This window comes from Crotalus tigris, unplaced genomic scaffold (genome assembly GCF_016545835.1).
Source record: "Crotalus tigris isolate CLP2741 ecotype Arizona unplaced genomic scaffold, ASM1654583v1 scf7180000018786.1720131, whole genome shotgun sequence".
NCBI lineage: Eukaryota > Metazoa > Chordata > Lepidosauria > Squamata > Viperidae > Crotalus > Crotalus tigris.
In genome coordinates, this window is record NW_024097201.1 from 585,001 (window position 1) to 600,238 (window position 15,238).

General features: G+C 32.6%; 1 protein-coding gene across 50 annotated transcripts in view; it reads left to right on the forward strand.

Annotated features, from left to right (window-relative positions):
- Positions 1–15,238, forward strand: part of PTPRD (protein tyrosine phosphatase receptor type D) — a 478,865-nt gene that overhangs the window by 336,844 nt on the left and 126,783 nt on the right. For 20 of the 50 annotated variants that reach the window (XM_039356096.1, XM_039356097.1, XM_039356101.1 and 17 more), the window contains 6 exons: positions 1,979–2,284; positions 3,087–3,280; positions 5,099–5,125; positions 9,598–9,715; positions 12,132–12,719; positions 13,087–13,187. In XM_039356096.1, coding sequence (XP_039212030.1) covers positions 1,979–2,284; positions 3,087–3,280; positions 5,099–5,125; positions 9,598–9,715; positions 12,132–12,719; positions 13,087–13,187 — 1,334 coding nt within the window. The remainder of the gene's footprint in view (positions 1–1,978; positions 2,285–3,086; positions 3,281–5,098; positions 5,126–9,597; positions 9,716–12,131; positions 12,720–13,086; positions 13,188–15,238) is intronic. The other 30 variants (XM_039356099.1, XM_039356103.1, XM_039356146.1 and 27 more) reach the window with 5 other exon arrangements.

Here is a 15,238-nt window from a genome sequence, read left to right on the forward strand (position 1 = left end):
AGTGCCATTGTAACTTCGAACAGTTACTAAGCGGACTGTTGTAAGTCGAGGACTACCTGTACTTTATCACTTTTTTTGGGGGGTCATCAGGTTTTTGACACCTTGCTAGGCGACTGGTGGTACTCAGATTTTGCCATATCCTAAAAGTGGTATAATGGGTGAAAAGGTTGAAAAGCCTTGTTCTAGTGGATAGTTTTATTTCATAACACATTTATTATCCTCTAGCAGGGCATCTGATACAACGTTAATTCAAACTTGGGAAATTTTGCTTCTTTCCATATAAACTTCTTGCCAAATAAAGAGCAAATACGCTTCATACAAAAGTAGCTCCAAAAGTTTAAAAAAAGATTTAATGCATCCCTTTTAGGAGATAAGGAAAACAGATATTAGCATCACAACTTTGTTCAATCAGAAATACCGTAACAGCAATTCTGTTACCTGTGCTCAAACATGAGGAATAAGATTTGAAGAATTAAGTTGAGGGACAAACCATTTCATAGAACATTTTTTTTTAAATTACCAGGTCCATATAATGAATTTTCATCAAATAACTATTTCTATTTTGCTGTTGTCCATTAAACAGTAAAACAGAGTTGGGGTGTTCACATAAAACTTAATGGGACTTCTAAGTATTATGTTGAGAGTTGGGGGTCAGGAATCAGTTTCAAGTTTAATGTGATATATAAGAATGAATGTAAATAATCTAATAAAGGCTTTCCTATAATTTTTAGTAATAAATTTTCACTAATAAACTAAAGCTCTAGTTTAAATTTATCTATTAAAAATACTCACTTGAGTTTTTGGGTAGAAAGGATTAATGTTTAAGTTAAGTGCATTATATTAGTTAAATTATTTTGCCTTTTTTAACCAATCGACTATTTATGTTCTAGTAATTTTGTATTGTGTGTGGGTTGACTGGGTGGTGTATGTATTATAAAATTGCTAGTAGCTTTCAATTCTTTGCTAGCCAAGGTTTTTCCAAGAGGAGCTAAAATATTAAACGTATCTTCATTTATGGTAAGTACAAGTTACAGTCAGAGCCAACAGCCATGTCACTTTTTCATGGTAGGTAAATCTTTGATTAAGACAAATGAAAACTCCTTTCTGATTCTGCATGTTTTACATTTTATTGGCTACAATTGTGTTTGAATAAATATATATTTTTAATTTAAAATTCAGAGTAGGTAGAAAAAGGAAAAATGGAAAATTCAAATACTTCTATGTTGATTTTTCAAAATTGAACAGTGCAGGAAAGACTGGCCAGTAGATAAATTGGTGGAAAGAAAGAAAGAAAGAAAGAAAGAAAGAAAGAAAGAAAGAAAGAAAGAAAGAAAGAAAGAAAGAAAGAAAGATGGAAAAGAAAGGAAGGAGAGATGGGGAGGGAAAGAGAAAAAGAAAGAAAGATGGAAAAGAAAGAAAGATGGAAAAGAAAGGAAGGAGAGATGGGAAGGGAAAGAGAAAGAAAGAAAGAAAGAAAGAAAGAAAGAAAGAAAGAAAGAAAGAAAGAAAGAAAGAAAGAAAGAAAGAGAAAGACTGGTAAACATAAGCTAAGTAATATTACAGATGTGTGTATATATATATATATATATATATATATATATATATATATATATATATATACATACATACATACATACATACATACATACATACATACATACATACATAGAAGTATTATGTTTGATGTTTTTATTTCAAGAAGAATCATTAATCACAGGTAGGTAACAACAAATTGAGGCTCATTTTCACGTATTTCCCCCAACATCCTTTTCCACTTTTTAGTTAATTCATTTTCAGTTGTTTCATATTAATAAGCCAAGGCTCATTAGACTGTCTAAATACTTTATTTCTAAATTTAATTTTTATTTTTCCTTGGTTTGCCCTTTATTATTTATTTTTCTTTCTTTTTGTTCATTTTTTTCTTCAACCACTTCTCTCCTTTCACTCAAATCCTCCTTTAACCCACTACTGAAATTAGAGCCATCAGCTCCTCCTCAAGACATTAGTTGCAACAGCCCCAGTTCCACTAGTATTTTGGTAAGTTGGCAACCTCCTCCAGTGGAAAAACAGAATGGAATTATCACTTCCTATTCTATCAAGTACACTGGAACTGATGGAGAAGATGACAAGCCCCATGAAATTTTGGGAATTACTCCGGATACTACACAGTACCTTTTGGAACAGTTGGAAAAATGGACTGAATATCGCATTTCTGTGGCAGCCCACACTGATGTCGGACCTGGCCCAGAGAGTGAATCTGTATTTATTCGGACAGATGAAGATGGTATGTTTCTTCCACCCCACCCGTTTGACTTTTTCTCTCAATCTCCTATCTTTGTATGATCTAAGTATTCCTTCCCTTCCTTGCTCATCTTTTTTCCCCAGAACTATTTCAACGGATATTTTAAATCCAAATGCCTTTTTCTGCTTCCTGTGTTTTTAAAAGCAGCAACAACAAAAAGCAAAAAATAGAAATGATATGAACAACATAAAGAACTCTTTAAAGTGCTCTCCCCAATGTGCATGACATATTTTCTTCTATGGATTTTTTTTCATATTTTTTTCCCTCTTTTTTAAAATCTTCTGATTTTATTCTGTCTTTGCACATATTATAAAGTATTTGTATCTTTGAGGAAACTGATGCTTCTCAATTTTTAAAATATTTTGAAATATGTTTTTCATATTTGAACTTTGAAGACAAATTGCACGCGGCTATTGCCTTTTTCCCCATTGAAGAAATAATGATATAATAGTGCATTTTAAAAGTCTTTTAGGTTTTGTATTATTTTGATTACTAAAATAACTTCTTTGTGCTTTAATGCTTTGAGTTTCAAAGCATCTTCCTTGGCTTTTGTACATTTTTACATGTTTTTCTATTTCTCTAATACTCTTTTTTCTTCCATTTTTGCATCAGTCATGTTTTTTGATCTTTTCACTGAAATGTAGAACAGTTTTGTAGTGTTTTCATTTGTATTCTTCAAGAAAGGCTTGTGGGGTCTCCTTTTAAAAAGAAAAGAAAAAGAAAAAAAAAGACTGATTATTTGGGACAAGTGCCTGTAATTCTTTTATCCACTGATATGTTCCAGTTCCTAGTGGTCCTCCTCGAAAAGTCGAGGTTGAGGCTGTCAACTCTACATCTGTTAAAGTGTCATGGCGTTCTCCAGTGCCCAATAAGCAGCATGGCCAAATCCGAGGCTACCAGGTGCATTATGTGAAGATGGAAAATGGAGAGCCTAGGGGCCAACCTATGCTGAAGGATATCATGTTGGCTGATGCACAGGTAATGAATTTTATTCAGTTTCTTTAGATAAGAAAAGCAAGATATTCATACAATAGCCTCTTCTTTTTTATATTAACAGCTTAAATGTTTTCTTTCTATTTCAGTACATTATTTCTAAAAGAATTCTACAACCAGATAATCAGGCTACCATGCTATTCTGTGTATAAATATTATTTCTAGACATGGATGCATTGTTGTAATGGAAGGAAAACATACCTGAAACATATGCTATTTTTAAATCAAAGTACATGTTTGTTGTAGTGCAAAGTGGAAGCTCTCTTGTTCTTCCACAGTAGATGTTTGCAGTTATCTGGACAGTGTCATACTTATACAGCACTTGCTAAACTATACAGTATATTAGTAGATGACATTATTTCATATTTCATGCATTCTTCCTATGCACTGGAACAATAATCACTTTTTAGTTCATTATGATTTGGGCATAGATTCTGTTCTGTATTTATATTTTTATCTCAATGCATGTAATCCAGGTAATGTTAAGTATTTTAAATTATATTAATATGTAAATGAATATTGCACATTTAAATTTCAGCATTGAACTACATCAGTTTGTTTGGATGAATATGTAATATATGCAAGTGAGCTAGGCATTGAAAATAATATAGCAGAACTCAGTGATATATTTCAGATAAATAGAACTGTGCCTGAAATGAATAGTAGTTGATCCAATTAGTATATGAGATGCTTTGTTTTTTTAAAGAAAAGCCTAGGATGATATATTGATAAACTGAAACAACATTGCATTCTTTCTTACAGAATATAAAAAATCATAGAGAAGCTATTTTTCCATAATGCAGATTTGTCCATATTAAATAAGCTTTAAAAATACAGATTTTTAATTACATATATTTTATGAGCTTTGGAGCCTGAAATCATTCCAATAGTATCATAAACCATGAAGTATTAAAAGCTTTTTTCATTCATGGTTAATTCTGATTTGAAATGTAGCAATATGTAACCATCATATATTATAACCAAAGAAGAATTAGAGTTGAACTAAATTGTTTAAATAGAACAACTTTATGGCATCTGTAATATTTTAAACTCCAATTCAATAAAATTACTTTATTGAAAACAATACTATTTTTTCATGTAATGATTTAACGCCCTCCAATTTCTGTATTAAAAATTAACATATTTGTAAGTCTTATTCATATCAATGTTTTAGCACATTTAGAACAACTTGTTAATGCTTTTGGATCATTGTGAATCTCCAGGGATTAGAAAGAGAACAATATGATTATATTGTACCTCTGTTCTTTAAACAGATTTTTCCCACTTGGAAAATATGCAGCCCTTTATGGCTCTAGTTCAAATTCTTTTTTTCCTTTTTTCTTTAATTATAGAAGGATCAGAGTGTGCTGTTGGTCATATGGTTCCATTACTGGTATGAAGTATCAAGTACATATAAATTGCCTCTATTAATCTAAACAGGTGCGCTGAATTAAATTTGACAGGGTAAAATAGAAATGAACATGGCTTAGTATCATATCATTAACTAAAATGTAGCCTTTCATTATATCTCAACAGTTTGAACTAATGCTGTCATAAAGCATTGCTATAAACTAATAACACTTCAAACTAGGATGTATGTTTTTTTCAGAAATATCATCCACTATTCATGTACCATCAAAAGAGAAACCGAAATTCATAGGGTTTTTTTTCTAAATTCAGACTGATTTTACTAGTTAGTTTTCATATATGGTTATCCTGAGAAGGAGAAAGATACTTCAATAGCCTACAAATATCTCCTCATTTCTTTTGTTTTTCTTCCCAACATTCTTTACTCTCAATCAGTGGGAATATGATGATACTACTGAACATGTGAGTAAAACTGATTGCCTTCCCCCGCCAAAGTATGATGGTTTTAATGTTTAATTTTTGGTTGCTTGCACATATGCATGGATTAATACTTTTCACCCAACTTTGTTTTGATTTGATGCAATGCTTTTGCTTTTTAAGTTTTGTTAAATTTATATAATTGCCTCATTTGATCTTGCAGTGTATCCAAAATATATTTTTTAAAGAAAGCAGTTATCATTTTCATTTGCTTAACTCAGCTTTCCTCAGGCCCGCTGTTTTATGTATTTGCTATCAAACAGACTTTTTCTTTTAGTCCCTAACCTGTTGTTCAGTTCAGTTGATGAAATGCCAAGTTAAATATGTATTTGAAATGCATTTTTCTGAAAATATACATTGGTTTTGGCTCAGGGTCAGCATTTTTAAAGTTGAGCTTTTTACATATTGTTAATCAGATATTTTCATCAGTATTTTAAAAATTCCTTTCTTAATGGTGTTCTTGTACAAAAACATGTACCCAATGATAAATCTAAAAGTCAGATTATTATATGATAATCATGAGTTACTGGATGAAAATAAAAACCAGTACAATGAGGAAATTCAATTTCCAGCTTGTATTTTAGCTCTGGTGAAAATATTGCATTTATCTCTTATCCTCTAAAGAAACATATAAACTTACCTCACTCAGTGTTTTAAGAAAAGTTTGTTTCAACATATATGGCAAATTGCTTATCAGAATTCTCAAACTGGGTGATACTGTTTTTTCATGGTTTTTCACTGTTGCTTTTGAGTCTGAAATTTTCTGATCTAAAGAATGTTTCCCCACATCCATATATATTTTAACTGCATAAATTAGATCTTTATGAAAGACTGTAAATCATGAAAAGAGATTTTTTAACAAAATTAGCAACTCCAAATAACTTTGTTTCTGTTCTGCCTTCTCTGGTACATTCTCTTTCATTCTCTTCTAAAAACTCTTGGGAGTTTTCAACTGCTATTCAGATGTTGAGAAGATGTACACTTTTAATTAAAGATGTAGATGATTCCTGAGCCGTAATTTATCACAGTATAAACTAATTTAAATGAGGAAAACCAAAAATATTTTTCTACTTACCATTTAAACTAGTGAAGGGCCAAATTACAAATCCATATGTACATTATCAATTCATGTGACTACTTCACATATTTTATTTAAAATATCAGTCTTTCTCAAAACTTGATGTGAATATATTTTCATATGATCCAGTAGTCACAATAGTGCTATTGAGTATGTGACAACTCAGAACTTTGCGCATTCCTTTGAATAGAATGGATAGCATTGTAGAATGCTTATGGAAACTATTTTATGGATATAGTCATATCCATTGTTAAAAATTTATTATCTTATCTTATCTTATTTTATCATATCTATATCTATATCTATCTATCTATCTATCTATCTATCTATCTATCTATCTATCTATCTATCTATCTATATTAAAAATGACATTAAAAATTGAAGAATAATGATTCCTGGGTATATACATTTCAATAAAAGGCGATCACCAGGAGATAAAACGACCACGAACGCGAAGCCAAAAAATAGCAATGCAGCTCACCATCTCACATCCCCATGCAATTCAGACTAACCTGAGCACAACAAAAACTCCACCCAAAGAGAACACTCCCCCAACCAATCAGAGCACAACCAACCCCCATCCAATCAGAGCACAGCCAACCCCCCATCCAATCAGAGCACAGCCAAGCTCCTAACCAATCAGAACACACCTCCATCCAATCAGAACATAGCCAAACTCTCATCCAATCAGTTCATACCCCCACTGGCAGTTAAAAGGAAGAAACAGCTACGATCACACATTGCTCCTGGAAGCAAGAAGCCGAAAGCACCAGCCTGAAGATGACGAATGAGACTTCGTCGAAACGTCGCCAAGACACTTCCAATTTGACGCGGGAGAAAACCCGAGTAACCAAAGACCTACATACAAACACCCACGAAAACCTCAGAATACACACACACACACACACACACAGTCACATACATACATACACATATATATAAGTGTGTGTTTGTGTGTGTGTGTACACACACATACATACATACATACATTTTTTGGATTGCTAACAAAGAATAAGGGATGATGGAATAGCTATTTCGAGCTTCTTAGCTCTCTTCAGCCAAACATACCCTTCTGAGATTCGAACCTGGGCTGCTTACATGTTAGGCAGCTGTGTTTGGAAAGCTGCTTAAGGACAAGCAGGCAGTGAGCACTGCCCAGGTGGCAACATTTTGCGTCAGAAACATAAATAAATATTTTTAGATCTTTTTAATAATCTTTTATAATTAATTTTATTACGTGTTTTTGTTCATCATTAGACCATACTCAATGTATTTTTATTGTCAAGTCAGTATGATTCAGTTTTTCTTAAGGTAGCTAGGTTTTGTTATACTGTCTGTAAAATTAGGGAGACTTTAGTTACACATTGATTTCATCATTAATTGTAATATATTGCTATGCCTTCTTGTGTTTGGTTCTTTTTAGTTTTGTTTTATTTGAATGTTTAATTTTTTATGTTAGCCCATGGCTGTAATAATAAGCATATTACTACTATTTAGAAGGAGAAACTAGTGGAAAGTTTAGCCATGAAGAACTGAGTAATACTGCATTGAAAATTAAAATTAATATGCAGGCACATAGTACATAAAAAAGTATATACAGTTTAAGGCTGAGACGTAAGGGAACCAAATATAAGTTGTTTCAAATCAGTGGAATTGTAGTTCATAATAAGCATATAAAAATAGTGGAATTTTAGAAAGCTTAAATTTTTCTAGCTCAAGTCCTTTGTATCATTTTAAAAATTAGTTTCAGCATGTAAAACAAATCATCAGTTGGTTTCTAGAATATAATCACTTTCAGATTCTTTTTAATCTTCATCCTCTAAAAATATTCTAAAAGCTACAAGTTAGATCTCACTAAATCCTATTATATTTCCTATTGAATAACAATAAAGAATTTAATGTATTTTTCATAATTTCCTGTCCCAAATCAAACATTCGGATTATATTTAATGATATTTTAGATTTTAAATAATAGATTTAATTATTTAAATTAATATTATTTTACAATATGGTCATAACCATCATAAAATGGGTCAGTTTTATTAGTTTTTTGTGGTCATCATTAAGTGAATGCAGTGATCACAAAGCAAAATGGTTCGCTGTGGGGGGTTTTTTTGCTGAAAAATGGAAGTGCTAGTTTTCAGGAAAACCATCACAAAACACAGTCACATGACCATGGGACACTGCAGATGTCCAAGAGTTTGGTCATGTAAGCATGAAGGAGATCCGACCATATGAAGTTCAAATCTGGATAATAAATCTCCTTTTTCGAGTAATTTTGAATGATCGCTAAGCAACCCATTTTAAGTGGAGAGATACCTGTAGAATTTTGATCATGCTGTGCTTCATAATTTTTTAGATTGAAATCTAAAGTGTTCCCTTCTCAATAAATACAATTAGATTCACCCTTTAAAATTTGAAGTTGTATACACACTTACTTGAAAGCAGTAAATCTAGGACTGTGCTTCAAAAATTTGTTCCAGAATAAATTTTCATTAAAGCACTGTTTAATGTTACGGGCAGGCTCCACAATGGTAATATGTCTAGGACCAATTGTATTTGTGATATCAGTTAAGCTGATTCCAAGGAACTGTGCATGGAATCATATGTTTCATAAATTAAGACAAGTCATGTGGAGAATAACTTTTAGGAACAGGAAGTGCAACCAAGACAGTCAGATAAATGAAATCTGAATCCAAAGCAGAAATGTAATTTGAGAAATTGTCTCAGATTTGATCCCCTCTAATTTTCTTATAGATAAAAGCAGGGAGAGGAGAAGCATATTCAAAAGTTTTCAGGCTTATGTTACATTTGTCACATATTCAGCATCTTAAAATGCAACAAAAGATGCTGATTTCGACCACATTAGTCAGACAGTTCTCCAGTGGTTACAATAAATGTGTTCAAGGCTACTTGCAGTCATCTTAAGTTTACACCCCAATTTATATGTAACATGGTTCTGTAATTTAAAAAATAGATAACCCTGCTGTAAAGATAGGGTTACTGATTTGTAAATAATGGGTAAGACAAGTATTGTGTCAGGTTTGATTTTATTTTTGTAGCCCAAATACACTCATTCTACAGTAATAAAAATGAATAGTAAGAACATGTGACATTGTGCCCTTTAATTGCTTAGCCTTACATTTATAAAAATATTTAAGGCATGCTACTCAGAACATTCATCATTTTTCTGGCTTAATGCAAAATCTTATTCACTTGTATCATCTTCTGATATCCCTAAAAGCTTGTCATCTCTGCAGATAGCATGAAAGCTCTGTGCACTGAATGCAAGTTATTGTAACTTATGGAAAGATGAAAAACTTGTGAAGTGTCTCTATTCCATATATTAATATACCATGTTTTTATTACATCATTTTAGGAGATGATCATAGCTGGATTACAGCCAGAGACAACCTATTCCCTGACTGTGACAGCCTATACAACCAAAGGAGATGGAGCACGGAGCAAACCTAGATTAGTATCTACTACTGGTGCAGGTACTATTTGATAATCCTTTCCATTATGAAGCCTTAAAATGAATGTTGACTGCTTTGATCATTTATGATACCAGGTGCTAAATGTTCTTAGCTGATTGTGTACAGTAAAGCATTATTGATTTTCATTGTGATTTTTCCATACCTGACTTTTTTTAGAGTTTAGATGCATCCAGGAGTTTGAATATAGGAAAATATAAAATCTGACACATCAGGCATAGTACAAATAGATTTGTAAGCCCTTCTGTTTCTGTTGAAGAAACACAATAGTTCCACAGTATGGATAATTTAAAATATGGCATGTGAAAAACTCCCATTACAATTTGTTGAACAAGCCATATTTGCCTACTTCAATGTTACGCTAAAAAAAAAGCTAACAAATTACAAGGCATGAAATTATAACCCGAGTGATTGAAAATGAAATATAGAGTCTGGAAAAATGTTGGGAACAAAAAATAAAGAAGAGGTAGAGATAGAGATATAAAGATACTGTATGTGATTTCCAAGTTTTCATTATTAATATAATAATAATGAATTCCTCATTAAACTCGGGAACATATAGGAGAGTTATTTTACTTCACCCAATCATTAAAAAAATTGGTAAACTATCCATAAAATGAAAAGGAAAAGATCTCTGTGAAGACTCATGAACATTTGGATCTAAGACAGCATATATTAATTAAGCTTAATTAATGTTTTGATACTGTTGGTTCTTTCAAACAATATAACTAATGGTTTTAGGTTTAAAATGCTGTTTTTTTCCCACTGGTATACAGACTACCCTTTCATTCTGAATCTGCTGTGATTCATTCATTATTATTTACCTTCCTTCTGGGTTTTGTCTTCACGTAGGTCTCATGGCCAATTAATTATTAAAGGATATCTAGTGGGAAAATCTTTAGTTTTATATTCATTTTGTTTATTAAAAAAGAATAATTGTTCTTCTATGAAAAGCATGATTTCTTAGAATAATATATTAAGTAGTGTTTTCATTTGACTTCATTTTAAGTGCTCCAAGAATAAATTGCTTAGCAAGATTTCAGCTTCGTTTTTATTTATCTGATAGCTGTAGTTTGAATGTTTTGTGTTTGAAATTTCCATATATCAACTGGCTATAGTTTGAAGTTTTTATGTCTGAAATTAAACATAAAAATTAAGCTAAAAATGCCTGTGTGTGTGTGTGTGTGTCTGTGTCTGTTAGCTTTTTATGTACAATTTCCTGATTTTAAATCCTGATTTTTATTTTTATTCAATGGTGGAATTTTTATGCTGACATTGTGTCACTTGATTCAGCAGAGTAAGCTTTTTGTTCATTATCAGAACATTATTTAGTGACATTATATATTTTATTAGGCCGATGGTTTCTTTTTTTCTCTTTCCACTCAGCCCTCATTTTGGATGAAATTCTCCTGCTTTTAAACTAACCTTTTCTGTAATGTTAATACCAGAACACTGATAAAAGAATCAAGATCAAATTAGGATATGAAATCTGGTATATTAATTTATTTAAACAAAGGAATGACATAACTAGTACAAAAGCTGTCATATGAAGATACCCTGAAAGCCCTGGAAAATGGCTTCAACTCTGTCTGCTTTTAGTTTGATTTGGCTGACTAGAGCTATGCAGACAGTCATTCTTTTCAAACACATGCTTTTAAGATGATTGATTCATCTTGATTCAGATACCTTTTATATACAGATATTTTGCTCTTCCCAACATATAAATGCATCCTCTGGAATAAAAGTAGTCCTCGACTTATGACCACAATTGAGCCCCAGATTTCTCTTGCTGAGTTTTGCCCCATTTTACGACCTTTCTTGCCACATATGTTAAGCGAATCGCTGCACTTGATAAGCTAGTAACCTGGTTGTTAACCGAATCTGGCTTCCCCACTGACTTTGTTTGTCAGTAGGTCACAGAAGGTGATCAAATGACGTTGGGACACAGCAACCAATTGCCAAGCATCTGAATTTTGATCATGTGACCACGTGGATGCTACAGTGGTCACACCTGTGAAAAACAGTCATAAGTCACATTTTTCATTTTCAAAGTTGTAACTTTAACAATCACTAAACGAACTGTTGTAAGTCGAGGACTACCTGATACTCTGATTGAATTAATCATATTAAAGTCCATAAGTCTAATATACAAAGATGCACAATTACTGTATGTATGGCTAGGTTTCATGTCAGTGGGGTTCATTGCCTACCTGCTATATTTAGGAACTAGAAAAAGGGGATTAAAGAAAGCTAATAGAATGCTTAATGTGTTGCAAGTTCTGAATTAATATTTGAGGATGGGGGTAGAGTAGAGAAATGGTATGTTTGTTGCACAAGTAATTTTTAAAGAGACCTAATAAGCAATTTTAGAAATAAATATTGAAGGTACATTCTGTGCTGAAATAACGTTATGTTACAGTTCCAGGAAAACCTCGTCTTGTAATTAGCCACACACAAATGGGTACAGCTCTAATTCAGTGGCACCCACCTGTCGATACATATGGCCCCCTGCAAGGGTACCGCCTGAGGTTTGGCCGCAAAGACATGGATGCCTTTACGACACGGGATTTTACTGATAAAGATGACCACTACACGGCAACTGATATTCATAAAGGGACTTCTTACATCTTCAAGCTTTCAGCTAGAAATAAAGTGGGCTTTGGGGAAGAAATAGTAAAAGAAATTTTGATTCCAGAAGATCTACCAAGTGGATTTCCTCAAAATCTACACTCAGAAAGTGCCACCTCAACCTCTGTCCAACTAACTTGGCAACCGCTCATTTTATCCGAGAGAAATGGTATTATCACCAAATACACTCTACAGTACAGAGATATCAATGTGGCACATCAACAAACAGAGATCCCTGTTACTCCTGTTGATACTATTATGACACTTTCAGGCTTAAAACCAGATACCACATATGATGTAAAAATACGTGCACATACAAGCAAAGGGCCCGGTCCATATAGTCCCAGTATCCAGTTTAGGACATTACCTGTGGATCAAGGTAGGATTTGTCTGCTTATGGCTTGTCTTGTAAAGGATCTCAGTCTTTGGATATCAATATTTTAAATATAGCTTCAATTTTCAAAACCATCAAATAAGTAGATTCATCTGATGCAGAGGTAAAGTATGTAAATCTTCATGTGTTTTGGATTCACTAGAATTCAGTTACCCCATATCAGACAAGTCTGGCTCACTTCTACATAATAATTGCAGGTAAGGAAAATATAATTATTTTGAGATGTCATTTGTAAGAATGGAATGTGGTTTCTAAAAACAGGTAGGAATATAATGAAATATGTTTACCAGTGAAAAGGGGATGGGATCCAAAATCAAAATGTACTTTAAATATATTACTTTTCCTTTTCCAGCAGTGTTTGCAAAAAATTTTCATGTCAAAGCAGTAATGAAAACATCAGTTCTTCTTTCCTGGGATATACCAGAGAATTACAATTCTGCCCTGCCTTTCAAAGTAAGTGGTTCTTAATCTTGAAGGGTTACAGAACTTGTAATGGACAAATGCCTTCATTAAATGATTTACAGACCCACTCTACTAACTAACTGATATTTAGTAGTATTAAATCTTGTCTAGTTGAACTAAATCAGAAGATCATGGAACCAGTTCTCCAAGATTGATACTTGATTAATAATGTTAATTAATTCTATGTTTATGTATCAGCATTAGTGATGTTGAACTAACACCAGAAATAAGTATAATAGTTTTTTTACTGTCTAGAGTATTATAAAAAAACTGAGATTGTTTCATTTTATTAGTATAATAAAAATGTGTTAATTTTATAACAACAACCAGTTGGAAGGGATCTTGGTCATCTAGTCCAACCCCCTGCTCAGGCAGGAAACCCTATACCATTTCAGACAAATGGCTGTCCAGTCTCTTCTTAAAAATTTCCAGTGTTGGAGCATTCACAACTTCTGAAGCAAGTTGTTCCAGTGATTAATTGTTTTAACTGTCAGGAAATTTCTCCTTAGTTCTAGGTTGCTTCTCTCTTTGATTAGTTTCCATCCGTTGCTTCTTGTCCTGCCTTTGGGTGCTTTGGAAAATATTTCTCATTATTTTCTCTGTTCCTGGTTTTATAATATATTTCCAAATTATCACTGTTCTTTAAACAATATTTTTAAAATCTGCTTTTCCTACCTGTCATCCTGTGATTAAACTTTCATGAATAATTAGTATCTGTAATATAGTTCTTCTTACTCTTTTCTGTATTGTATTGTGTTGTATTGTCACACACTAGTATGCAATGAATTGCACTCTGTCAGCAGAGTCACAATGATATCTCTGTTGCAAAAGTGGGTTTTTAGTCATTTTCAAAAATCAACCTGGCTGTTTAGCTCTACATTTAGAGCCTTCCAGTTCTCATGACAAGACTTCAGATGAGGCCATAAATATGGCATAATGCATTTTTCTCCCACTGATGCCATTTGAGGTGGAAATTGGGGAAAGAATCCAGCAGCACATCCAAAAAAACAAAGAATAAGCTTTTTATCTCTTACACAAAAAGTCATATTGTAGCTTTCACCAGTATTGGTGATAATTACACCACTTATTTAGTTTAATAATTATTGTAATTCCTGTATTAGTATGAAATAGTTCTGAAGAATTAAATTGTCAGATTCCACTGATATAAGAGAGGAGTGTATATTCTACTGTAACACAAGTTGCTCCTTAATTCTTTGGGTTTTTTTTTTAATTGTGGGAAACTTTTAATACAACAAACTGTTCTATAAAAGAGATCCTGGACTGGCAATGCTGTACCACCCATGGCTTCCTAATGCAGAGTTGAAAACATAATAAAATATAAAAATGAATTAAAAGATGACATGAAAATTACTAATTCAAGATAGCCTAATTAGTGAATTCTGCTTGTTGGTCAATGCTGATAGCATTGTTTAAGATACAAAGAGATTAAGCAAATTAATTATCCGGACTGAACAAAAACCTACATTGTTTGATATCATGTGCTTTTATAATCAGAATAAAGAGAGCATATCTGTTTCAAAGAAATGAATTTGGCATATAGAAAATCATTATCGTGTCTTATGAACGTTAAAGTCATCAACCATCACTCTAAATGTGTCTCGGGAAGCAAACAGAAGACTTAACAAATAGGTTTAGTCTATAAATTCCTGAAGCATGAGGATTGTCATGAGGAATAATCACTAACAAAATGTTACCCCTAAAGTAAATCACTGCTAATGGAGCTTATTGTTCAAATGTACATTATATGACCAGTCTCATATTCCAAGTGATTAAAACTAGCACTTCAAGGCCTCCTTTACTCTTCCCTTTCCCCTTGCCTCAATTTCAGTTAAAACTATCTACAACTTTCTCATTAGTAGAATAAACTCCTTGGATCAATGTAGTACTATAGTTTCCATATAAAGTCAAAAACGAAATATTTTTTGCAACTTGAATGCCATCCAATCCCATTCCAGCTGAAAAGGGAGCAATTACATTGGATTTCTACTCCTCAATCTATATTAGGGTTCTTCAAATTTGGC